Genomic DNA, 27,104 nt, shown 5'->3' with positions numbered 1-27,104 from the left:
AGAAGACAAATATAAATTTAGTTCTCATTTTTAAAAACTATAAAACATTCCGAAAAGGACTCAAACAAGCTTGATCAGTTAAAGGAAATTAATGTGGTTTGAGTTCCTTGAGTAAGGTCCTGTTGGCAATCAGTTGTTAATGAGTCGCCAGTCATGGTCTAACTCATCCAAATCAACTCAGAATTTTGAAGCTCGAGTCAGAAAACCATTTAATCACGAAAAATTAGCCCCTCAGCAAAAACTTTCAAATAAGCTGACATCAAGTCAATTTAATTAATTCACATGAATTTTTTACACATTTGTGATCAATAAGACTCCTAAATTTGTATATAATATAAAATAATAATAATAAATTAGAAAAAATGATCAATAAATTTTAGTAATAATAACTATTAAGTATAATAACATTAAATATGTAATAAAATACTAATATCAGCCTTAAAATACTAATTATAAATAATAATTATTAATTATGAATTAATAACTCTAATAATTAAATACTAAACATCAATTATAATTTTAGTAATTAATAATATTAAAATTTAAATAATTAATTAATAAAAATCATTAAGTAAAAAAATTATTATTAAGAATAATAATACTGATCTAATAGGAATTAATAATGTGTACATTTAGTATAATTTGTACTATGATTGAATATCATGACACGTGTTTAATGTTTAATTAATTGATGTAAATTATATGTAAATATGTGGGTGTGATGTGAATTTGATTTCAGCCATTTAAAATACTATTTTGTGTTTAGTTTAACCATATGCAACATTAGGTCACCTTAGTCAGATATATATATGTGATTCCAAGTGATTTAATCACATACGATTTTATTATATAATAATGGTATTTTAAATTATTCGTTCGTGATAGCCTAGAAAAATATACTTATTTAATGTTGGTAGTTGAAAATTTCAAGTAATTGTAAGAATTTTGGTCCATCTCCCACCACATCTCTCTATTATGCATAAACGATTTGGAAAGATATGTAGAAACGGAAATTTGACCCTAAGTATAGACGTCCATTTGGGGCCCTAGAATCAGTGACTATGACCACAAGGCCCTTTTTTTTGGCTTTAGTTGGCTTACCTACTCAAACTATTCAGAAACGGTCACTTATAGCCATGGGTGGAGCAATTCATGCATAGTAGGTAAAGAGTGGACATTGCATCATTCTTACTACTTGAAACGTACACAAGCATTGTATATACGAGAATGCCTTCGATTCAAAGTGCTATTTGATCGATCTCAATTCGTTCGATGTGGGGACTAGATGATGTATTTTATTATTTTGACTATGTGATTATAATTTTTTTAATGATTGCTATGTGTCTCAAACTAAGGATCCTGCAATTATGTTTGTAATTTAATTGTATTACTCTAAAGTCTAGACAATGAACATGTATAATGTTTTTTGGTAGTTTATTTATAACTCAATCATAAATTACATATGTTATTGTGGAAAAAAAATTTGCATCGAGGTGGGACCATTACACTAGGGTTGATCATAATCAACATAAAATAATGTGATAACTATTGTAGAAAGTCGATGCATGAAGGAATTAATAGATTGAAGCAACATTCAGTGAGTATTCGACGTGATGTTAAGCTATGTATACAGTGTCCAATAGATGTTAAAAAAGTATTTTAACATGCATTTGAGAGATAAGAAAGCATATTCAAACTAAAGAGTCGACTTAGCGCAAACTAAAAATTATATGGAAAAGTGGTTGAAAATACAATGCTAATGATTTTTAGATTTCTCTAATATAACGAATACTTTGTCATAAAGATATATTCTATTATCATAGCAGGAGAAGGTGTCACATAGCCTACCACGCAAGAAATTAGAAGTCCATTGTTGCATGAGGAAATGGTGGATATGAGGATACACTTTGACCAGTGATGGTTGAACCAGTCCAACCAGGAAAAAGTTTAGCAAACTTTCTTGTTAGTTATAATATTTCTTAAATCGATTGATACTAGTGGAAAATTGAAATATGCAAAATACTTATGCCAATTAATAGATGAGGTTGTTGACAAAATCAATCAAGAAAATATTGTGCATATTATCACGAACAACACATCAAATTACAATCTGACTAGTAAAATGTTGCAAGAGAAATGGCAAAGTGTATGTTGGAGACCATATGTTCCATGTTGAATGGATATAGTAATTAAAGACGTACACGAATTCAAAGATCCTCATGAGGTAATTACAAAGTGCAATAAAATTACGATTTTCATTTACAATCATGAACAATTTCTAAATATGATATGGGAATACACATGTGGGAGAGATAATTCACCGTGGTTGTACTTGGTTTATCACTTATTTCATCGTATTTGAGAGCCTTGCATCTTGAAAGTATGCTTTTGTTATAATTATAAATAATTTAATTAATATTCAAGCAATAAATTTTAAAGAAACTTGTATTCGTGCTTTCTATATAGGTCTGATTTTAAAGCACTATTTGTATCAAAGGATTGAAAGTCAACCTATAATAGATTTGGAAAGTAGAGCTGAATATATAGTATTCAATGATGAGTTTTGACAAAAAAAAAAGGTCATAAAGAAGAATGGCAAAGAAGTTGAATAGTATTTGATGATGAGTTTTAGAAAAAAAAGGTCGAGAAGATAGCTTTGATATTGTCACCTTTGGTGAAAGTACTTAAGTTTTTTTACGGTGAGCATGTACCATCTTTGGGCTTTTTATATGATGTTATTCATTCGTCTTATTTAATTCATGTACCATCTTTGGGCTTTTTATATGATGCTATTCATTCGTCTTATTTAATTCGTTATTCAAACTTCTCCAAAAGTACAAAAAATACTTAGAGATAATAGATAAACATTAAAAACAAATCTCCCACAATTTGCATAAAGAAGCTTAGTTTTTAAACCTAGAAATCTTGTTCAAAAATCGACAATCAGATATGGTTGTTAAGTGTAAAGCAACAATATGAGATGTTGTGATGTAAATGTCATTGGATATTGCAACACATGTTCGTGTAATCGGTGACCTTATACCATATGAGACACAAATGGGTTGTTTGATACTAGAACAACAGTAGAAGTGAGAGATGAATACCATCCAGGTATGCAAAGTTTATATGAAGTAATTACTAATGATTACTTTTTTTTGAATATCTAGAGAAGATATATATATATATATATATATATATATATATATATATATAAACTAATTGGTGGATGAATTTTGGGATTGACACTCCAAACATACAAAGGATAGCAAGAAGAATTCTGGGTGAAATTTGTGTATCATTTGGGTTTAAAAGAAACTAGAGTATATTGTATATTTGGTACCATTCATATGAAACAAAAACAACTAATTAAAGATGGATCACGTAAATTATTTTGTTATCTTTATTATAACATGAAGCTCAAGACTTGAAATGCACAAGCATTAGTATAGAACAGGAATAACAATAACGAAAATTCGGAACCTTTAAACTTGGATTAAATTTTTTAAAAAGATGGCTAATTGGCTCCTTGAATTGCTAAGGTTCAAAAGCAACTTTTGGATGATGATGATAGATCTTATTGATGGCTTCACTAACTGTCTGACACAAATAATGAAAATAAGAAAGAAGAGAATGATAATACAAAGTCTAAGTCAAACAACTCTGATTCAGGAAGGAACCCATGTAGAGGTTATAGTGTTGGAGGCAGTGAAAATGTGATTGATACAAATGAAAAGCATCAAAATAATTCAATTGGTATTGAAGTATGGATCTCCTGAGAGTAATCATATCAACCACTGGGAAGATATAATTCTGGTGACAAATATTTTTGTATCGTCTGACTTAGGAGGTGATATATAGTTCCTCCATATAAGTCTTAGCCAAATACAACATACATGTATCCTATATATGAATGACAATAAATGTACTTGATGCTTATGTATTATGGTCAATATGATGTTTGTTATCAAATGGATAGTGTCGACATTATCACAGTCTTTTGGTCAGGAGGGTGGTTTTATATGCCTTGATGTTCTACGTAAGATTGTAAATGGGTAATAAGTAGAACAAGTAAGGGGTATTCCATTACCTGTTCTGTTTGCCATATCTTTGTTGCTTTGGTTGCTTCACCAATGGATAAAGAGCCTATTCCTACAGGTAACTAGCTAAAAATAATTTAAAATTAAAATAAAACTATAATATCACATAAGATTCATATAAAAACTGTAAAATATTACAAAAATATAAAACTAATAGAACATCTTTATAATATTAAAAAAAAATATCTTCTACTTCCTCCTCCTCCTAAGCTGGATATGTGAAATTTAGACTCTGGTAAACATTTAGTTGGGGTTGGTTTTATTAAAATTCAAACCCGAACCCGATCTTTGACTCAGATAAAACAAGATTCATCAAACCAAAACCCGACCCGATCATTATCCTTATAACCTTGTCCTTGCCCCGTTCCTGTAAATCTAACTTAAACTCAACCAATCCCTACCTCATCCCCATAAAATTTGGCCTGTATCAACCCCATTTTATATCTTTGTCTCATATGTGGATCGGGTTAACAGGTTTTTTTTCTCCACCCAGCCTGAGACCCTCGGGTAAAATTAGAAACTTGAACCCGATTCCCACCCTTACTATGGCTTGACCTCTTGAGGGCAGAGACGTCATTTCGCCTCCTGTACTATAAAATCGGGCGAGATTCTGTCTCTCCGTCCTCCGCCTCTCTCCTGCGCAACAAACGAGGGCTGGTCGATCTTATAAAATTCAGCACTTTCAGAGGTAATCGCGCATGTGCTCAAATTAGATTTATTCTATTATTTTTTTCTTTCCTTATTCTGTTAATGTGGGAGATTTTTATTGTCTAAGTCTATTTTTGGGTTGAAGGGTTTGTAATGAAGATTAGCAACTAGTAAAAACTGCTGCTATTTGGTCTAGGTTGTACCCTTTTTCTTTTTTCGGGACGTTGATTACCTTCCTTTCTTCTTGAAGTTCTGATTGTAGACTTGTAGGCACTTCTTTTCTTTGTTATTCGTTGGGGGGCCGGGGGTGGAAGGGGTTGGGTTGGGGGGTTGTGTGGAGTGTTTAATCGACGGGGAAATCGGGTGAGGTATGATTATAGAAAAGTTATTTTGAAGAAAAAAAAAAACTCGTTTGGGGAGTTATAGATGATGGGAAAAATGCTTGTTCACCTGCTTTGTGTTACACTGTTTAACCAATGGTACATGAAAAGCTGCCTCTGCATTCTAAGAATAAGGTCTCATGCTTGAAAAAGGTTCTTAGATGACCTACATCAAAGATAATTTGTTCTCATTTCATAATCAGATAATCTCTGAAGTTGAATTATACCCAATGCCGCCACCTTAACGAGGATAAATCTTTTTTCTAGTTTTATTCTATTGACATGATAGTTCTCTTTGTTTTCAGGTTACATGTTGCTTGGATTTGATATCGGCCAGTCTCCCAGAATTTGCCGATTTAGCTAGGAGCTGCCAGATTCCTCAGTTTAAGAATGCTAATATTTTATAGGATATAAACTGAAATTTAGTGGATCCAATAAATCTCAATCAAAAAGAGATGCAGACTCAAACTTGGAGATGGCTACTTGGTGTAGTATATATATTGGCTGTTGCAACAATCTGGATTGCTGCCAGTTATATTGTTCAGTCTGTTGTAGATGCAGGGGTTTCTCCATTTCTTATCACATACATCTGTAATTCATTGTTTGTAGTTTGTATACCCATGGTAGAGATTGCTCGTTACTGGGACGATTCATTAAAGAACTTTTTTATTGGGCACAAGAATAAGAATTCTGGTCTGGTACCATCGGAAGATTCAGAGAAAGTGGTTCTTCTCAGTGAGAGCAGTTCTCCCGCTGAACAAGATGGTTTAAATCAACATGTGCTTGTTGATCCAGCACAGAGCCAGTGCAGAAAGGATAAGGATAAGGACTTGGGAGCTCAGTCTTTATGCTCTGAGTTTTGTGGTCAACCAAGCTCTTTGGCTCAGCAGGAATTAATTATTGTTCAGAAAGTTTCAAATGGAGGATTGGATGTGAAAGGGCGCTGGCCACGTACTAGAGTGGCTAAAGTCAGCCTTTTGATCTGTCCTTTTTGGTTTCTTGCTCAGTTAACCTTCAACCTCTCACTCAAATATACTACTGTGACGGTATACACTTTTAATATGTGACAATAATTCTTAATGAGGTTATTATGACTTAGGTTTTCATGTCTTAAAGTAAAAGAACCAGAGAAAAGAAGTTTGCAGATTCTTAGTATACTATGTAGGATTTATAAAGGAGAAGAAGATGAGATGGAGAAGGATGGAAAGAGAATGAGAGAAGCGAGAAGAAGATAAATCAAGTGAAAAATTAAGGGAGATGAATTTTTCCAGAGGCTGAATTTGATCATCATCTCTATGATTCATGTGTTACTTTGGTTGCAACAAAATACAAGTATACCCTCTAAATTGAACCATAGTAAACAGGTAAAACAGTAAATAGGTTTCTTAAACACAAAAAGTAGAGAGCAATTTAGATCTTTTTGAACAACCTTTGTCTTTTTATGACATTGTAGAGTTAAACAAATCCTTCTTTCTCTTTGCAGTCAAATACAATTTTAAGCAGTGCTTCTAGCCTCTTCACATTCTTGGTGTCTTTAGTTTTCTTGGGTGAGAAGTTCACTTGGGTAAAACTATTTAGTGTTCTTCTCTGCATGGCGGGAACAATTATAGTCAGCTTGGGTGACTCAGAGGCTGGAGCTAGTTCAGTAGCTTCAGCCCCACTTCTAGGTGACATTCTGGCTCTCGTCTCAGCTGGACTATATGCTGTTTACATCACACTTATTCGTAAAAAATTACCTGATGAAGAAAAAGGAGAAGGCCAGGCCAGCATGGCGCTGTTCCTTGGGTTTCTTGGGCTGTTCAATCTGTTGATTTTCCTGCCAGTTGCTCTTGTTCTGAACTTTACGAAGATGGAGTCATTTCATGTGATGAGCTTGAAGCAATTCTATCTCATTGTTGGAAAAGGTCAGTTTAGAAACCTTACAAATGCAACATTTTTGCTACAGATGCTTCACTTTCACTCATCCTTATTTTAGAACACATCTATTGACTTTAGATCATGCATAAAAGCAATTCAAAGTAAATTGAAACATGCACACACTATAGGGATAAAGAAATTTTTTGTTATTGATGTTCCCTTAGCGGTAGTCACTGCCCAAGAACCCTTGTGTGGGAAAATTTCACTAAAAAACTCTAATAGTTGGAATACATAAAGAGATTTTGACTCTCCTTGGCCACGTGTAACTCATTACACGCTTTTTACAACTCCAATCTTCAGATTGTTGCTAAATTCTAGTTCTAGATAAGCCTTTCTATCGAGATTCTATTTCACAAATTTAAGTAAAAGAAAGGAAAAAATATGCCTTTACTTGGAGAGATGAATCTCCTTAAGAGATTCAAGCTTCCTCTTCTTTTGTAGCACGATGTGAAATGATGAAGGAACTTTGACTATATGAATGCAAGGTTTTGATGAAAGAGATGTGGGATTTTTTAAAGTATGAGGCTCTCTTTCTTTCACTCTAAACTACTTTCAAGGAAATTTGCAAGATTGAGAATAATGACTTAGTATTTGCCAATAAATGCTCATTTACTTCTCAATACATGATTTAGTGGGGTATTTATAGCTTCCCTAACTCAAACTAGCCGTTATTTGCCCTTTGCAAAAATCAGTACATTGATTGATTGATTGATCACAGAAAAGTGATTGATCGATCAATCTATTATAACGGCTACTTTTATGTCAGACAATAACTTATTGATCGATTGACTGATCAATCATTATGTTACTGTTGGTCTAGAAAAGTTACGTTGTTAGACCAATTAAGTTTTGTTATCATCAAAAGCAACATGGGAGTCAACTTATGGTTAACATCTTTATCTGCTTGTAAGAATCCTTAACCTTGTGATTGTGCAGCATTCTTGCATTATGAAACACTTATATATGGTTGTTAATTAAACCCAACTTGTATTTCAATTAATTAAATCCAACTTCACAACTCCAAGAAGGCGATTCCTGGAATGACTCTTTGAGTTGGAAAAAATTTGCCAGGTTGCAGGGTTTCCTCTTTCCAATTTCCCTAAAAGCCATTCCTCCCTCTACTCCTTTAACCCTTATCTTCTAATAGGACATACCTGAAAAAGATTAGTTACTGAACTTTTCTTCTTTACCACGTAATTCATACACTTCTTGGACTTTTATCCATCACTATATGTTTGATTATACTCTTTTTAGAGTGATTATTGTAGTATTTGTTGTTGTTTTCTTCTTCTTTCTCTTCTTCTCATCTTTATTTTTCTTTCTTTTCCGAAGTGGTCTTTTTTTCCTTTTATCTCTCTTTTATGTCAATGGAGGATCAATAAGGTCATTCAACATTTTTGAATTCTCTCATCTTTCATTTCTCTAGTCCGGTACAGCTACAGTATTCATTGTACTATCTTATCTTAAAAATAATTTTCTGATAGAGGTCAGATTTCTTTATTTGGAGTTCTGTACCATCTTTAGTGCAGTTCTGACTTGTCTTTTTGAGGATTAGTTCATAAATATGATTCCTTTTGAAATTTGAGTTTGATAATAGTTTAATTTCTTTATAATTGCATTGGCTCTGTCTGTCTAGAGCATTGTGATGATTGACTAAGTAACCAAATCTATACCTATTGGTTTGTTGTATATTCGTAAATTTTGTCTAAATAACTGTAGTATGATTCATTGTTTTGTTATCTTTTGATCCATGGATACCTCCCATCTAAAACAAACTACTGCATATAATGTTTGCTTCAGATTCTGAAGGTACCATGGAGACTGAATTTCTGGACTAACATTTGTAATTTTCTTCCTTTGGTTCTCTACCCTTGTCTATAGATGATGATCTCTTTGAAGCTGGTGAGTATTTACAATCTGTTGATTTTTGTAAATTTGTTTCACAGGTCTGCTAGATAATGTTCTAAGTGATTACTTATGGGCAAAGGCAGTCCTCCTTACTACAACTACAGTAGCAACAGCTGGTCTTACAATTCAGGTCCCCCTAGCTGCTGTTGTAGATTCAGTAACTGGCCATGCCCCACATCTTATGGATTACCTTGGAGCTATTGCTATTATGGCCGGATTTGTGGGCATCAATATCCCATCTGATACTTGCTCACCTTCTAGTGTTATCTGTGAAGAGCAAGAAGATGAAATTGTTGCCATTGTTGATAGTATGCAAAACTTCAGGAAAAGTACAGGTACAGGTACAGGTACAGGTACAGGTACTTAACAAGCATGGATGTTTAATAACCTATATCCCCTTTGTTTTGTTCAATTTTTTTAGGCAGATCTGTCCTCTTATATTTGATGATAAAAAAAACTGTCCATGTTATGTTGTATCATTAGGCAGTGTCCATGTAAAAGTTGATCTTGGATTGTGGCAACCAGATTCTTATGTCATATTAAGCATCTATCTCAAACGAAGGTTTTTGGTTCCATTCAGTCTCCATTTGCTTTTGTTGCAAATTTCATTTAGTAGATGATAATTGCACACCATCCAAGAGAAGAAAATAAGTTGTTAGCTAAAACAGCTTCATATGCCCAGGAGTTCAAACCTCCCTCTACTAATATTTTCTATTATTTAGGATTCTTATAGATAGGAAATGCTTTGCATGTTATTTCAGCTAGACAGGTCTGGAGCAGCTTTTTTTTTGGTTGGATAACCAGTTCCAAGGATTCTTAAAGTTTGATTTAAAAACGATACCAGGAAGGCTTCTATGATCGATTGATGATGCATCTAATGTGTTGCAAACCTTCACTAGTTTTTAGTCATCTACTTCAATTTTTTTTTGGTAAGAGACTACTTGTAATTATTATTTTCCTAACGAATAAATGATTCAGAATAAAATGAAAGATGATTCAAAACAAAATAAAAGAATGGTATTCATTATTTTCCCGTAGCCATGACAATTGTAGTTCTCTTATATCTCCATAACATTCTGTCTCAAGACTCCCCACATGAATTGCAGAATTGGGTGAGATTGCAGAATTGGGTGAGGACAACATCAATTTGTTTCAGACTCCCAAATAACGTCTCAATGATCCCTGGTGCAGCTGTGATCTACATCCTGCTTGCAGCCTAGATGAGGCAATAATGCACAAAATAAGCAGATCAAATCTACCATTTTCATAAATAAATAAATAAAAAAGCACCTGAACTGACCATAAAAAAATGGTTGCACTTGAATAAGAACAATTCAGTACTAAATAAGATAAGAAAACAAAAATAAAATGCTAACACTGTCATTATTCAAATGTATGAGAGAAGTGGGCAACAGTAGGAGAATGTTGATAAATGAAACTGATTAAAACCAGAGAGGGGAAGGCAAATATTCAATTGAGAGCTCCCATTTCTCTACTAATCCACCTTTGAAAAGACAACAACATTAGTTCAACATATCCATTTCTACATGATAATGGGGATACAACAGGAACAAAAGAAAAAAAAAAAAACCCAAGATGAGCACATTAAAACAGATGCCCCTAAAAGCAGGAACAAAAATAAGAACTTTTCCTACTCTAATAAACTCTGAAGAGTTTAGTAACTCTCATGCAGTAAATGTTTCAACTTTTTATAGGAAGCATATTGTATATGTTACCTAACCAATAGTTTAACTCAAACCAAAGAAGTCTAACATCAATATTAGTTCTGTATAGTTCAGAACTGAGGAAAACCAAAAGCCAAATAAAAAAAACAGCGAATTGCAAAAACTGATTTTTCCAAAAGGCAAATTACATAAGGAGATGATCATCGGAGCATCATTTTTTCCAGAGAAACACGAGAGAAGTTAAGTTTCATGTGCAGACACAGCATTTACTTTTTGATTCTCCCCAACAGACAAACTTAATCACATAAAGAGATGGCATCACTCTTGCATCGTTTAATAAACCCAGTGGTCCTTTATTTTCTCCTTGCCCACAGACCAAAGAGATAACCCCATAAGCTTGCATTCCAAATACAAGATGGTGCTGGCTTTCTGCAAGTTTACCCTTTTTTTTTTTTGGTTTTTCTAATTCATCAACCCAGAAAGAAGGCACAAACTCTATGCTTCACATTTTTGCTTCCACCAATCTAAAAACTTCATCTGTGCAGCCATGGTGTCCAGCCTGTAAAGTTGCAGCGAGTGACTTGCAATCTCCTGTCCAAAAGTCCAACCAAATATTGCTCCAGCTCCAAAAGCCATAACAGCACCTGCCACAGATACAGGAAAAGAATGAAACATCCATAGGTGCATAGTCTCCAGTAGAAATGCACTAAAGCTTAAGAGTACAAAGAACATTTCTTCAACCCAAAAAAGAGTACATAGACCAGCAGAAAATTTGAAAAACATAAGCAGAAAATACAAAAGGTCAGTTATATGAACCATGTGGACTTTTTGAATATTTCCAAGCTAATCCTGCTGTTGACACTGCACCGATACCGCTTCCATAGGCAGCTATTGTGGCAGCTTTCCTTGCAGTCTTCAGCTGAAGAAACAAAAAAAACTCATCAGTTGAAGAATATAAACAATCTCAATCACCAAGGGTAATTGCACGCAAGTAAATACTTAAGATGTGTATGCAAGTAAATACTTAGATGTGTAAAGAATCAATAGTTTTTTTTTTTTTTTTTGAGAAAAAAAAATTAATCGCTCATAGCCACAAAAAAGATGAAATAAATAATCTTAAACATACAATAGCTTGTGTGTGTGTGTGTGTGTGAAGAGAGAGATTTGCGTTTCTACTTCGGTATAACATCTGAATCAATTTTTCTGTGCAGGAAGTTATTCCAACGACCACATGGAATCTTTTTTCTTGCAATCTGTTTGTATGTTAATTTTTTTAATGAGGTTTGTATGTTAGTGTTATTCAAGAAGGGTGAACAAGACAGCGAAACTCGGGCTTCTGTGAATGTCTAGCAAGACAACAAGAGATAAAGCAATTTTTTTAAAAGAATTAAGAGAAAATAAGGAAGAAGAAGAAGAAGAAAGAAAAGAAAAGGTCAGAAAAATTAGTTCATTGCAAGAACAGAGATCTTCCAGGACAAAAAGTTATTCTTCATATTCTTCAAGCTGACATAAAAAAGAGGCATCTTATGGACCATTCAAGCACAATAAATATTCATGGAAAGAACAGAATAGCAAAGATCTCCACTCAAGGAATTCTTCGTTGCTTATCAAAGTCAAGAGAGGATGAGTAGCCTAATAGAGGACTTGGTATAAGCCTCATCAGATAGTCTAGTAAGAGTGATATACAAGCATTACAACTGTACCATTAAAATAGATAAAACGACCATCTACATATCAAAGCAAAACAAAGACAGAAGGTGGACAAATTCAAAACTTCTGAATATAAAAGACAACTATAAAACCTTCTGAGCTTAGACCTCAAGATTCATGAAGATGCAAAGATCATAGACTTATACGTAGTCAAGATTGAGAAAAAGCAAGCAAAACAGACAAGCAGCTTATTATAAAATAACAAACAAGGAACTCAAAGCCATTCAATGCTGTAAAGGCCGAACAATCCATCCCAAAAATGAAAAGAATAATTTTAGAAGGGATGCTGACAGTTTTGGACAATTGGAAGCAACAGCAAGAAGACCCTGGAAAAGTAAAAAACCTAATACCACAATAAGAACAAACAGTTACTCGCATGATTAAACTCCTTTATATGCTACTGTACACATACATACAGTTAAGAAATTCAAAAAAATATAAGGCAAGCTCGAATATCCAATAAAATCAAAACTACTAAACATACGCCGGGGCAACGCATAAACACTTAGTCAGTAAAATAATAAAAATAAAATAAAAAGATACCACAGGGCCATGTATGTGATCTGAAGCGATGAACTCCTCAACATCGGACGAAGACCATTTCGTCAGCGGCTTCTTTGGAATAAGAAAAACCCTTTTGTGGTACTCAAGAAAAGCAAATCGCTCACGCCAATAAGCTTTCCAGTTCTCCCAGTAGCCAGCAGAAGACGAACCTTCACTTTCTCCCATCCTATTGAAAACCTGACTAAGTTTATGACAACAATGCTATAATTCCATCTACAGAAAAGAATAGCATACAAAATAAGGAATGAAGAACCAGTTGTCTGCAAATTTAACGGACACTATCACACATTAGACATCAAAAGATCATTAATGATAAAAAAAATTCGTGCAGAGAATACATCCGATGATGAAAATGGACTGGGAATTCAATATACAGATTCAAGGATAGGTTTTACTACCTGATTGAAGATCGAAATTCGGTGTCGATTTTGATCAGGAAGGAGAAGATATGGCGTTAACAGAAGGAGAAGACGAGAACTGTTTTTACATTTTTGGACCTTCCAATTAGTTAAGTTCCACACCACTATAGAGATATGTGGGTCAGTTTTAATAACTTGAAGAGGGTAAAAACGTCATACGACTTAAAAGTTAGGTTCTGCTGCGCTATCTGCACTGTCGGCACGTGTTTCCTTTCCTCGATTCTCGAGGCTTCAATCCAACACACGTGTTTAATCCGGAGCTGTCGGTTTACAAGCCTTTGCTTAAAATAGCTCGGCACAATTCAAATTTTACTTTGAGTTCTGCTCAAGCACAAACCTAGAGTAAGGCTTATTAAGTATAATAATTAAAGTTTGAGAATTTTTATGTTTAGTTTATTAGTTTGTATGCCGACTCATTAGTATAAAATACCCTTTACCTTAATTGCTTTCATCAGTTCTCTTTTTAGTTAGTTGATGATTTTTTTATTTACCTCAAATCTAAAAAACGATCGATCATTCAACTTTTTCACGTCCCTACAATCAATGTGGAATATAAAATGTTATAATAAGCAGAAATCTACATGATTCATCATCAAACTTGTTTTTGAATTGATTTTAAAGTCCAAGTCCTTGTAAAAAAATTGTCACAATTGGCTCCACAGATACTATCACCACATTATCCAATTTTCTCAAGCTAACAAATTTCAAATTTTAGGACAGATAGAGACACTACTCACCCATGGAGTGATGAAGTCTTATAAATATCCTAATCTTTGTTGGGTCCAATATATATAATAAAATCAAATAGCTCATTGATTTTCCTTGTGTGCTACACATGTAAACATGCTAAGTAGAAGAAAAATAATTGAGGAGGATTTTGTCAATTTGAAAGGCTAGTTTCTCACACCTCCAATGATCACTTCAGCCTATGTCTAAATGGTCAAAGCCATATCAGACTAACCAATGTCTCCTAAATTGACTTGTCAATCCCCTTACATTTTACAAGATACACCCCAACTTAATAAGAAGATTTTAATAACTTATCAAATGTTTGGGTTGGAGACATATTCTCAACTAATGAAGATCAAGTGATCTTGGGTATCCAAATTAGTGTTAAGTCCCATAGCCCTTATATTTGAAGTTAAGTTTAGTCTAACCTTGGGTATTCAAAATTGCTTCACTCTCTTCTTAAAAAATATCACTAAGCATTCAAAAGGATAGTGGTGGTAGCATTCACAATACTAACATGCAAGTATGCAAGGTTCTATTATGGCCTTTACTACATAAGCTCATTCGACTACCCTTGATTTTTTTTCCTTTTTCATTTTGTCCCTTTGGAAGGTATAGCTAGAGTTTATTTAATTTTCTTTATTTTCTAGAAAATTTGTTTTTTTAGAAATTAAATTAGGGTTTACGAGTGCAAGGACATTACTCTAATTCTTTATATTGTTTAAGTTATCTATACGAGAGAGGGGTTCGCAAAGCTTACTCCCTCTTATTTTCTCTAAGAGATTTAAACATGGTAATAGAGTAGGTGGTCTAAGATATGTGAATTGAGCTTATCAAGTCATAGAGATTCTGATATCTTTCGTTACAAACTTCATATTCTCTTTTTCTGTAATTTTTTTCTTTTTTCGTCCCATAATTTTCTAATCTATGACTAGTTTTTTAGTCTTCTCTATGTACATCATTAATTTCGTAGTATATTAGACTTTAGATTCAGATTATGAATAATATTGCATACAATTATCTTTTAAATTAATATAGTGTTGTGTGATTGATTAAAAAAAAATCATCATTTTACCCTTATTATTTGTTTCATAATTAGTTGGACATTGGTTTCATGTTATGCTTCTTCTTAATTTCATATTATGATGATTTAAAATTTTGTATTATGCTCATAACTATGCTCATCTTGGGTTCTAATTATGTTTGTATTATTATTGGAATTAAGCTCAACCAAGCTTAGGATCTTATCATTCTTGCCTCATCTACTCAACTTAAGAACTGGACAGACAACAAAATTGCAACACTCCACTTGTAAAACAAAATATAAAAATAAAATCGATGGGAAAATTATTTCTTCGCCACATGGAAACCATTCTATAGCACTCCCATATATAAACTTTAAACAAAAAATATACGCCAGGAATATAAACATAGAATATGATTGATAACAAAAATACATCATAAATATTAACATAGAATATGATTGACAACAAAAACACATCATAAATATTAACATAGAATATGATTGATAACAAAAAACACATCATAAATATTAACATAGAATATGATAAACAAACAATTAGGGTTTAGGGTTAAGGATGAAGGTTAAGGGTTAAAGGTTTAGGATTTAGGGTTAGGGTGTAGAGTTTAGTGATAGGGTTTATGGTTTAGGAGTTAGGGTTTAAGGATTAGGGGATAGGGTTTAGGGGTCAGGGTTAGGGTTTAGGGCTTAGAATTTAGGTTGTAGGGTTTTGGGTTAAAGTTTAGGGCTTAGGCTCTTAGGAGTTAGGGTTTAAGGATTAGGGGATAGGGTTTAGGGGTCAGGGTTAGGGTTTAGGCCATTGGGAGAAAACTGGAGGAAGAATGGGTTATGGACTTGATTATCCTAAGCCCACCCCCCGAAACTCTATTTATAGATTAATGAGACTATTATATTATAATAATACCTCTAAACTTAGGGTTTAGGGTGTAGGGTTTTAACCCTGAAATTTTAACTTAATTACATCAATGCCATCTCTATGAGATGACCCTTTATTTACCATCCTTACAATAATACCTTTGAGCTTAGGGTTTAGGGTTTTAACCCTGGAATTTTAACTTAATTACATCAATGCCATCTCTATGAGATGATCCTTTATTTACCATCATGTCATCATTGTATGTGGGCCTATGGGCATTCTCTTTGATCTGTGGGCCTTGAGCCCGTCTTCTATATCTCTTGGATGCATGGGTCTTCCTTGGTCTTATGGGCTTGGGCCCATATTCTAATACACTTGGATATGTAGACCTTCCTTGGTCATGTGGGCTTGGGCCCTGTCTTCCAACAATGATAACGACTCAAAATTATCCCCAAGGAAGAAGATAAGAAGAAAAGATAAAAATAGAAAGTGCTACCGCCAAGAAATCTAGAAAGTGGCTCGCCTCTTATAAAAGAGGAGTTCAAATGCATAAAGGTAAAAGGCGTTGATCAAAGGAGTCAAACTTGCCTCTCTTAAAGAAGATAAAATCTTGTTAGAATAGAAATAATTTACTTTGATTGATGTAATCTTTTAAATTCCTAGAATCTCTCCTAAATTGATGTGATCTCTCAGTCTCCTAGGATCTCTCCTTAAGTTATATAATTAGGGACCCTAATTGATTGAGGAGTTGCCCTAAAATGTATTTGAAAAGTACAAATAAGGTGTTGGTGATGGCCTAGGTGGCTTCTCAAGAAGGGGTGAATTGAGATATTTCAAATTAAAATTTAGTGTACCAAATTAAAATTAAAGTAAGTGTAAAGTAAAAGCATACACACACTAAAACTTGGACATAAAGATGTTTTATTTTCAATGTTCCCCTATTGATGTTCACTGCCCAATAACCCTTGTTTGGAAAATTCCACTAATTAACTCTATTAGCTAGAATTTACATTAATGAGATTTCAGCTATCTTGAAAGCCACGTGTATGCTCAATTACACACTTTAAAAATCTCCCTAGAGATTAATTAGCTAGATTTTAGCTCTAGCAAGCTCTTTTATCTCAAATTCAACGTCTTAGATCAACCTATGAAATGAGGAAGTAAAATACAAGAAAAGAAAAGCTTACCCCTTGAATTAATGGAGAGAAAACCTTCTCCTTTGAGACATCCAAACCTCCAACCTTTGAAGTATAATTAAGAATAACTTTGGAGCTTGAAGTAATATGATGCAAGGAGAAAATTTCAGAGAAGAGGAATTTTGCAAGATTCTAGCATTTTTTCTCTAAAAAATAAGTCATGAATTTCAAGTAGGAATTACTTTGAATGCAATAGGTTTACAAATAAATGCTCAATTGTATTTAAGGCATGTTTGGTGGAGTATTTATGCTAAAGAGCAAGTATGGAAGAGTCTTACATGATTCTCACAATAAGAAGTCTCATAGTGATAAAATTAATATGGTGGAGTGCAAAAAGAGTCTCATGGGAAGGAGGTCTCATAGAAGAGGTTCCGTTTAAAGGTGTTTTAGCTATGTTGGTCTTCTATTTATATTTTGTTTAATTATTCCAGGACTTATCTTTTAGTATATGACTTTGGGTGTAACTGGGACAAAAGCAATTTAATTGTAATATGATTCTACTTATTTCCTCCATTATAAATAGTGGCTCGTTATAAAAGCAATGATAGCTTCCCCAAGCCAAACTAGCAGTTATGTAGCCGTTTGTAAAAAATTAACAACTCAATGATCGATTAACAAAAATGTATGATCGATTAATCATGGATAACAATTATATTTTTATGAGTCCTTAGGCTAATTGATCAATCAATGCACTTGTTAAGCCTTTAAAAGACTTAAGTTGATTGATAAGATCTGGTTACGCAAAACTAAGTATGATCGATCAATAGTATTGGTATCACCGATCATGCTTTATGTCCCATTTGTCAAAGTTATGTTTGATTGATTAATACATAGGTATGACCGATCATGGTTTATAATTTTTCAATGCCTGGACATGTATGATCGATCATGCTTTATAATTTTTCAATCCCTGGACATTTATGATCGATCAATTTGATGGGAATGATCGATCATGCTTCATAATTTTTCAATGCCTGGACATGTATGATCGATCAATCCGATGGGAATTAAAAATCAAGCTTTATAGCTCATTCTGGCAAAGTTATGATTGATGAATCAACCACTTGGTTGATCAGTCATGCTTTATACTGTCTGCCAGTTTGCACAAGGTATGAACGATCATTACCAGATAATGGTCGATCATGCCATAGCCAATTTTTTAGAATAAGTTTCTAAGAATGATTAAGATGATTCTAGCGATTTCTAACAAATTTGAAATATGGACGAAGAAAACATAATTTTAGTGAAATTTGTCCTAAAGCTCCAAAAACTCATCAAAATATAGATGGGAGTCAACACTAGGTCTATAGTTGGCTGAAGGAAAAATTAATAAAGCCTTTTCCAAAATTTCTCTTTCCTCTCTTTTTCCCTCTCAAATGCATGCCCTAGCACCTCTCTTCACATTTCTCCTCGCCGCTTCTCTCTTTTGCTTCTAGCTCTCACTCTACCTCCTTCTCTTCCTCAACTTTACTTCTCTCTTCTTCCCATCTCTCTTATTCCAATCCTCGTAACTTCTCTTTTTCAACTATAACTACTATTTTTAAGAAAAGATAAGGACCTTCCACAAGTGGGTTTCTTATCAATTAGTATCATAGCAGTCATTCTTTGGGATCTTCTCCATCTCAAGTGTCAATTGGATAAAAGATCAGTTCGGCCAAATTTTTTATCTGACTATTTCTAAGATCATATCCCTCATAAGAAGCATATATTATGTAAAAATATTTTACTTTAATGGAAGATATTCAACTCTAATTTTGGAAGCCACAAATTTCAAGTCAATCAGGAATCACCTTCACATCTTCATCTTTAACATCACTAAGAACCTTCTCCACCCCTTGCAAGTCTAAAAATTCCAATTTCCTCCCTGAAGTAGACAATGAGGCGACAAATTGATTGACCTAGACCTTATCGTTGACAACCTGAAAGCTCGAGATCATGCCTATTCAGTCTTGACTAATATTCTTGAATGAAATATTGCTCATTTAACAAGATGGAATCTCCTAGACTAATTGGGCCATGAAATTTTTGGACCCGACCGATCAACAGGTCGGGTGTTTATGGAATAGGCCCCATGAAAAAGGAAATTCCTAGACCCTGCCTATCACCAATAGCATTCTAGTTAAAGTGATATTTGGAATTATTGCTTACATTTCCGTGCACTTGAATTTGGTGGGCATTACCATTATTTGAAAAATCAACCTATGTAACACAAGTAATAGTTATGTTAAAATCATTTTCATTGAAATTAGATATACATATTAATTTATAAAAATAACTTAAGTAGTTTGTCAATCATTATCTAATTTCTTAACTTTAATTTACATTGATATATTTTAATAATTTATCAATTAAACATATTTAATATGTTTTTAGTCAAATATTTGTATAATTTTATTTCTAAATATGATTTACTAAGAATTTTTAAAAAAACTAATAAATGATTTATTTGAATTTTTAAATAAGGGAAGCATGGGGCCAACACCTTTTCTTGTTCTCTAGCAAGCAAAGGATCAATTTCTCTCCTCCAGTTGACGAAAAAAGTAATATAAAAGAAACTTATGTAAGTCACTCCCAATATTCTTCCACAAACAAATTTCAGTACTGAACCAAATGAAGATTCCTTTCTTAAAAAATTTATTACTTGGAAAGAATTAGACAACAAATCAAAATCAGAAATATCTATGCAAGATTCCATATGAACAAAACCCAGTCAAAATATGTATGACATTGCAAGCAAATAGGGAAGTGAAATTACAAAACTCAAATTTGTAAGCTTCTACAACAAAGTTTCCAAACCAAGAATAAAAAAAACTAAAATTATAGATATTATAATTATTTTAAAAATATAAAAAAAATAAACTCATTAATCTATGTATAAATAGTTACAGATAAATTTAGGCATTTTCTTTTCACAAAAATTGAATAGTGCAAAGAACACAAGATACATTAATAGAACTAACATAATAAAATTAAAAATAAACAGTCAGATATAAAACCTGGCATAACAAAATAATGAGATAAAAAATATGTTAAATAAGAAAAAAATAAAAATAAAAATAAAGTTCAAGTCAGCGTTATAAAACCAGGACTAGACCGCTCGTTGAACCAAGTTCAACTAGACCTAGTCCCTTATCCAGGTTACATGAGTAAAAGACCAGGAGAAACCAAAAACCAGTTGACCTGACCCAACTTGTAGTGTCATGCACGTGGGGGAAAAATCCCCCACATGAAGGAGGAGCAAGAAGGGTTTGAAAGAGGTTGGATGGCGAGGTGGTAAGATCGCCCAAAGCAGGATATCTAAGAGTATTGTATTTTAATATAATGGCATAAATGCCCCTATCTTACATGTGAAAGCCTCACCCAATCTAGGGTATTTTGTTGTTGTTTATAATTGAAAATTGGCTTTTTAGTTATTTAGTTTTTCATAATTAAGCACAATGACATGTTTATACATGGTTTGCTTTATGAAAGTTTCGACGATATCGAACGTTGTTGTAATTTCAAAAAATTTTTTACATCAATCGACATCATAATATAAATATTACGATTCTTCGATTTCCAGTCGGGATCTCTCTTGAATGTTTTTCATTTTCGAAAACCTAAACCAACCCATCATATCAACCTATGCATTCGAATAGGTAAAAATAGTCGACTCCTTGTGAAACAACTATTTTTTGGAAGAATATTATTTAAATATTATTTTTTAAAAGAGGTTGGATGGCGAAGTGGTAAGATATGCCCAAGCCCACATGACCAAGCAAGGCCCACAAGATGGGCCCAAGCACATAAGTAGGACCCACGATGATTACCATGAGCTGGCATCGTTATCATATCAGTTGGAAGATCAAGAAGGACTCACAAAGGCATCTTTATCTTATGGTCATGTCCTTAAAGAGTTTTAGTTTGATTTATGTTTGTCTTTTATCTATATTGAGTCATTTAATTATTCTAGGACTTATCTTTAAGTGTTAGAGTTTGGTTGTAATTGGGACAAAGGTAGTTTATTGTAATTGGACTCTACTACCTTCCTCTATTATAAATAGATGTTCAAGTACACTGATTACAATAAGTCAATGAAGTATTTCTCTTTTCCATAAATTCAACTGTATGTGTTATTTGGGCATTGGCTCATTACCACAACTGGTATTGAAGATGAACTCCTCAATTGCTTGCCTTGGGTTCATTATTTGTTGATTGTTGTCGGCATTGGTTCATATGATGAAGAATTTGGATTACTTCATAAAAAAAAAACACATGATGGCCCCAACTTTTTCATCTTGTCTTCCTATTGATTTCCCATTGCCTTTTTATTCTTTGGCAGCCTTTCTCTAACCATCCTTTAGTTGACTTTCACTTACCCCTTTGGCCAACCCTTTTGGAGTGTTGTTTTGGTGGGTCCATTTTATATATATGGGTGATTTTTAAGTCCATTGAGACTTGTAATTGTACCCTTAGGTTTTTTATTTGTCTTGTGATTGACATGCATTACCCACTTTAGTGATTATTATCACTATATTTTTTCGAAATCATTTAAAGTTGGTTTCGACTTGTGTTTTATCACCCATTTCTACCCCTTGAGAGTATGTGCCTGTTGTTGCACTTGTCCTTGGGTCACCGTGATGGAGGAGATTATTACTACATCTATGCTATTTGTTTCAAGTTGGGATCACTGCCATTACCTCCCAGCTTGAGGCAGAGAGTTGGAAGATATGAGGTAATTTGCATGACATTGATGTAATTAGTTCATATTTCTTGTCTCTTCTTGACACTTACTAGGGTGAAGGGTGTAATTATAATATTGGTACTTTTAGCATCTATAAATATAGCTTAATGGGGGAGGGTTTAGACTAATTCCACAACCCTAATTCTTGAGCCTAGGAGCTTCAATGCATAGGAACAAGCCTTCAACCTCCAAGAGAGGAACAAAAAGAATTGTTTGAATGAATTCAACGTGTAGAAGTACGAGTCCAAGGGTTTATATAGTTTTTCAAAAGCCGAGGAGGAAGGAAATAAAAAGCTCTAGAATTCCACATGTTGAGGTATCTTACAGTGATTTGGTGGGTTAGTACACTTAAGAAAGTAAATCATCCAGGGAAAGAAAAAGTGAAAGTGAATTCTGAGGTGATCGACTTTCCCTAGGGAATGTACTATTTTATGTTAGTATGGCCTATAGAAAGTACAATAGAATGTAGATTTTTTTGTTAGTTAACATTATGACAAGTGCCAAAGGAATTTACTAATAAAATAGATTAATGATAAAATATCTAGGAAAGAGGGCATTCATGCTATTATAAGTCATTATATATTATAAATATTTTTTATTAGTTGACAAAAATTTAAATCGTAAAGGTAATTTAGAATTAAATTCAAATTTATTTTATATAATTAAATTATTCAATTAAAAAATTATATAAGAATTTTTTTAATTTGCTTAAAGAGATAATATGATATTTAAAGAAAAAAAGTATTTTTAATATTAATTAAATTGGTAATTAATTTATTCTCCAACAATGATAAATAATTAAAAACTTCTCAAGAATACTATATGAAAATTATAAAATATTAAAAAGTATTTATCAAATAATCATACTTTATAAACAAGAAATGCTACTTAATTATGCATGGAAGTACCATGCTTTTCAATAAAAAAAAGAAATACGAATTTTAATTATTATATATTGAATAAAATAAAATTTGAATTAAATAGCATGAATTTGAATTTTGATAAAAAAATAAATTTATAATTAATTATTATGATTAAGAAATAATAATAGTTCATAAAATTTTAATCAATCTGATTACTAATTATGAAATTTATTAAAAAAAAGAAGAAGGGAAAAGGAAGAACGAAGGAGGACGAAGGAGCAATGTGAAAACGTCTGAAGGCAACCAAGGATGAAAAGTAAAATTCTAACTAGAGAGGAGGATTATATGTTCCATTATTTTCATAAGAAACGGGGTGATTCACTTTCTTTGGGCGAAGTGAATTCCACCATGACTTTCTAGGTTGACAAATACTGGAAAACTACTTTCTCTAAAGAAATCGAATCTTCCAAAGTTTTCCCTACATACTAACAGGCAACTAGGTGTCTTTACAAATTTGTACAAACGAAAGGGTTGTTCCTTCTATTCTTCTTCTATGATTCTTAGATCTTGATACCATGTTGAAACCAGTGCACTAAAAGGCTCGAACCTGTTAGGAAAGCAACGCCATGGATCTTATACAAGGACTGGCCCGGTCGATACAAACACAAATTCCAACAATCCTCTTCTCTTAAGTGATTGATTTCTTTGATTCTCTCCCTTTGATAGTGATTTGTGAGGATAATTGTCCTTGAATGATTTGGATTGATTGAGTAGGATTTTTAGGAGAATCTCGAATAGCAAAAAAAGTTTGTGGTGGGTCCCTCAATATGAGTGATTGTAAGAGAAATTATTCTACAAGATCCTTGAGGTGACTGAGATTCATCCATGCATGGGGACATCACCCTTGGCGTACCTTGCATGAGCAAGTTGGATGTCTCCTTTGCATGGGGGTGGACGTACCTTCTTGTTGATTTTCCTTGGGCATGACTTCTATGCTAAAGCTTTTTTGTGTAGCTTGAGGTTGTGTAACAAATTAACCTAGACCAAGCTTTTGCTTTCTATTTCCATAAGTATAATGAACAATATAAATGAGGTAATACGTTTTTGTTTTATGTAGTTTTAATGAGAAGGACTTTTCTCAACGTTAACAACAAAGTTAGTAAATTATCCATAAAAGTACTTAAGGATGAGCTTATCAATGTTCCATAATTTGGATATATATAAAAAAATAGTGTTTCGTGATGTATACCATCCAACGTGTCTCAATTTCAAGGGTAAGATCACATTATACATCTTTGGGGCATAAAATCCATTTGTAAGATGCAATAATTTTTAAGCTCAGCTGCCATTGTTTACATATTGAGCGGAATTCTCCCATAGATAACCAAAATTTGTTTTTTTTTAAATTTTAATTTTTTATGTAATTATCTTATGAAAGAATTGTCCAGTATGCAGTTTTGCAATAGGACCATTAGGGTTAAGGGTTTTTTGTTTTAGGGACGATTTGAGGTGGTACCTTTTTAGGAAATGCAGCTTATCAGAAAAAGCAAGCGGCGGTATTTTGGAAGCTTGAACTGGCTTCCTCCGTAGCAATGTTATCAGATAGAAAAAAGAGTCCCAACCGTTTGATGAATCAAAGTCGGCAGGCTGCTTCGAGTTTCTGTCGTGGAAACTCACTCCCTCATTGTTGAAAAATTGAAAGCATCGGAAGGAGGAAACCGTCTGGACCTCTGAGTGTCATGCTCTTACGGTTATATCATCGTGGTGTTTTTTCCTGACAGGGAACAAATAATCGAAGGCCGAATGGCAAGCAAATTAGCATCTGATGCACCAGTTACGATAACTGACGCTGCTCTAAATGGTGTTTTCAACTGCTCTTGAGCGATGCTGAAATGAGGCAGTTTACAGAGGTTTAGCTTACGATATGAAGGACGTTGTCGATGAAACGAACACTGAGCTTCTTCGATCGCAGCTGGAGGAGAAGAGCAAAACCCATGAAGACCAGACTAGATAAGAATCTTTGCAGCAGAAGAAAAATCATTCTCTCAATTATCAGATAGTTTCTGAGACAAAAGAGACTTGGAAAAATAACGGAGGGATGTTTTCAGCATTCTCCCTACTCTGGACCTGAGCAACTTGTGCTTGGCTAAAGTTTTCCTAGCGGTTTCCCATTTTATAAGGTTATATTGGTACAATTATGGACAGCGGAAGGCTAAGATCAAGGAGCTTCCAAAATCTATCGGTAATTTGAAGCGTTCACGGCATCTTAATAAAACATCCATAATTTGGAAATGCTACATGTAGATTATCGTTCCCATTTGAAATAGATTTACGCTATCTCACTCTATGTTTAAACAGGAAAAGCTTCAAGAGATCAAATATTAGAAAGTTTGTTGAGCTTATTAACATAACATTAGGTTAAATAAGCAAAAACATTAGAAAATCATGTCTTCCAGATGATGAACATTTTTAAGCTCTTCATTTGAGCTGCCATAGATTTGATCATTGATTTTCCAGCAACCGCTGTTGAGCAATGCTAAAATGGGGCAGTTTACAGAGGAGTCCGTGCGTTCCTGGGTGACGATGAGATCTACACTGAGCTTCTTGGATCGCAGCAGGAGGAGAAGAACAAAAGCCTTGAAGACCAGCTATACACCTTATTCCCTTCTCTCATACTAGGTAAGAGTCTTTGCAGCAGAAGAAACATCATTCTCTCAATTATCAGATAGTTTCTGAGACAACTACAAGGCCAGCATCTCTTTCAACCGGACGGATTACTAAAAAGTGAAATCTCGGATTTACCAAGAACCAAGGTTGAATGATTCAGAGGAATTCAATCTTCCAACTTACCCCTCAGCCTGTTTCGGAGGATGCATCGGTTACGATAACTGACGCTGCTCTAAATAGTGTTTTCCGAGGCTTGGGTCAGCCCCTCACCCCTATCATCCAGAAAAGGATGGGCCAGTTCGGGGGGATAGACAAATAGCTCAGGAGGAAGAAAACATATCTAGTGGGAATTCGACACTGAGCTTCTGCGATTGCAGCTGGAGGAGAAGAACAAAAGTCTCGAAGACCAACTAAAAGGCCAGCAACTTTTCCAAACCTTTCTCCTTCCATTAGAGCTCTGCATAGGAATAGCAAGGAGATCAATATTAAAATACTGAAACAATCTACGTAGTGTTCTAGACACATTTGCAAAAGGAGGGCCCAGAGCTCTTACCTCACAAAGGAACCTCCAGATCTAAAGAAAGGAAAATGGGTGGCATTGGAGCCACTCCCAGCAACAGTAATAAGCCTCGACGCATCTTCTCAACTGCTGAATTGTTATTTGGAAACATCTCATGGTGGAGACATGGAGTAAGCTTCAGCTTTGGCCCTGGACCTCGAGAGATGTTAAAGAGAGGCCAAACCTCCTCGATATTTAAAGCAAAGAGGATGGAGTCGTTGGTACCCATTGGAGAGTCATTTCCTGGCTTGGAAGCGTTGTGCCAGCTTGATAGGTGGGTGGCTTACCACATTAGACTTGTTACCTGCCAAAAGAAGAGTCATTCTTTGGTTGTACCCACTTATTGCTAATTAATACTTGCCAAGAAAAAGTAAAATGAGATCTCTCAGTTATTTCTCTTTCAACAATGGAAAGAACTTTCCAAAATGGGATACTTTTTCCCATTTGCTTATATGCATCTTTAATTCCACCACTACTTTGCTAAATGCCTTAAGAGTGGAAATGGAATGACGTGCAAACCCATCAATACTTATTCGGACTATCAAAACCCAAATAAAATATAATTGGCCATCCTTCAGCTCTCTTAATGGACTTCTAAGTCTTAACAGGTGGGGATTGGATTATGAGAGCATTGATCATCTAATCCCTAATCGCCGACATCTAATATCTATTGCCCGAAATTTTCAGACTAAATGTTCGGACATGAAGATTCAACATAAATACAAGATAGATAGATCAAAAAATCTTTCCCTAATTTTTAGAGTGCACTTTGAATCAAAGAATAGTAGTTTTACTTGCACTAAACAAACAGTACCTAGAGGACTAACATCACAACCTTTTTTATATAATCCCATGCATGTTGATTCAAAATGGGATAATTGCCCACCTGCTTATAGCCATCTTTTGTTCCTCCCCTACTCTCTCAAATGCTTTTGAAGGGTGGAAATGGATTGACATTTAAGCCCATCAACAATTATTCAGACTATCAAAACTAAAATAAAAAATAATTGGTCACCCTCACCTCTCTTAATAATGGGCATCTATGTCTTAATAGGTTGGGATTGGATTATGAGAGCATTAGTAATTTTTTTTAACCATTAAGGGCAACCATAAATAGAAAGAATATCAGAAGAGGAATTCG

General features: G+C 33.8%; 2 protein-coding genes across 5 annotated transcripts; one reads left to right on the top strand and one right to left on the bottom strand.

Moving 5' to 3' along the window:
• The first annotated feature begins 4,704 nt into the window (after positions 1–4,704).
• LOC137938881 (thiamine-repressible mitochondrial transport protein THI74-like) lies at positions 4,705–9,523 on the top strand. 2 transcript variants are annotated; one of them, XM_068783973.1, is made up of 5 exons: positions 4,705–4,785; positions 5,431–6,171; positions 6,609–6,792; positions 6,871–7,029; positions 8,989–9,523. In XM_068783973.1, exons 2-5 carry the CDS (start codon positions 5,581–5,583, stop codon positions 9,315–9,317), a joined length of 1,263 nt encoding a protein of 420 aa, XP_068640074.1. In that variant the 5' UTR covers positions 4,705–4,785; positions 5,431–5,580; the 3' UTR covers positions 9,318–9,523. The 2 variants fall into 2 exon arrangements, with proteins under 2 accessions (XP_068640074.1, XP_068640073.1); XM_068783972.1 differs by having other exon boundaries at positions 6,609–7,029.
• A 449-nt stretch (positions 9,524–9,972) lies between these two features.
• Positions 9,973–13,363, bottom strand: LOC137939072 (succinate dehydrogenase subunit 6, mitochondrial-like). Of its 3 annotated transcripts, none has more exons than XR_011109924.1 (4): positions 12,889–13,271; positions 11,452–11,554; positions 11,077–11,279; positions 9,973–10,166 (listed from the first exon to the last, which is right to left on the bottom strand). XR_011109924.1 is itself a non-coding variant. In XM_068784251.1 (4 exons), the coding sequence occupies exons 2-4, from the start codon at positions 13,072–13,074 to the stop codon at positions 11,131–11,133; spliced, it is 438 nt and encodes a 145-aa protein (XP_068640352.1). In that variant the 5' UTR covers positions 13,075–13,122; positions 13,308–13,363; the 3' UTR covers positions 10,246–11,130. The 3 variants fall into 3 exon arrangements, 2 of the variants coding, with proteins under 2 accessions (XP_068640352.1, XP_068640351.1); XM_068784251.1 differs by lacking the exon at positions 9,973–10,166 and adding an exon at positions 13,308–13,363 and having other exon boundaries at positions 10,246–11,279; positions 12,889–13,122; XM_068784250.1 differs by lacking the exon at positions 9,973–10,166 and having other exon boundaries at positions 10,246–11,279.
• Positions 13,364–27,104: the final 13,741 nt, after the last annotated feature.

The sequence above is a fragment of the Aristolochia californica genome, unplaced genomic scaffold (genome assembly GCF_029961685.1).
Source record: "Aristolochia californica isolate CCGP_79_NKW_82.1479 unplaced genomic scaffold, dmAriCali1.0.hap1 SCAF_8, whole genome shotgun sequence".
NCBI lineage: Eukaryota > Viridiplantae > Streptophyta > Magnoliopsida > Piperales > Aristolochiaceae > Aristolochia > Aristolochia californica.
Note: the sequence above shows the minus strand (reverse complement) of the source record. Positions and strands in the feature narration are given on the sequence as shown.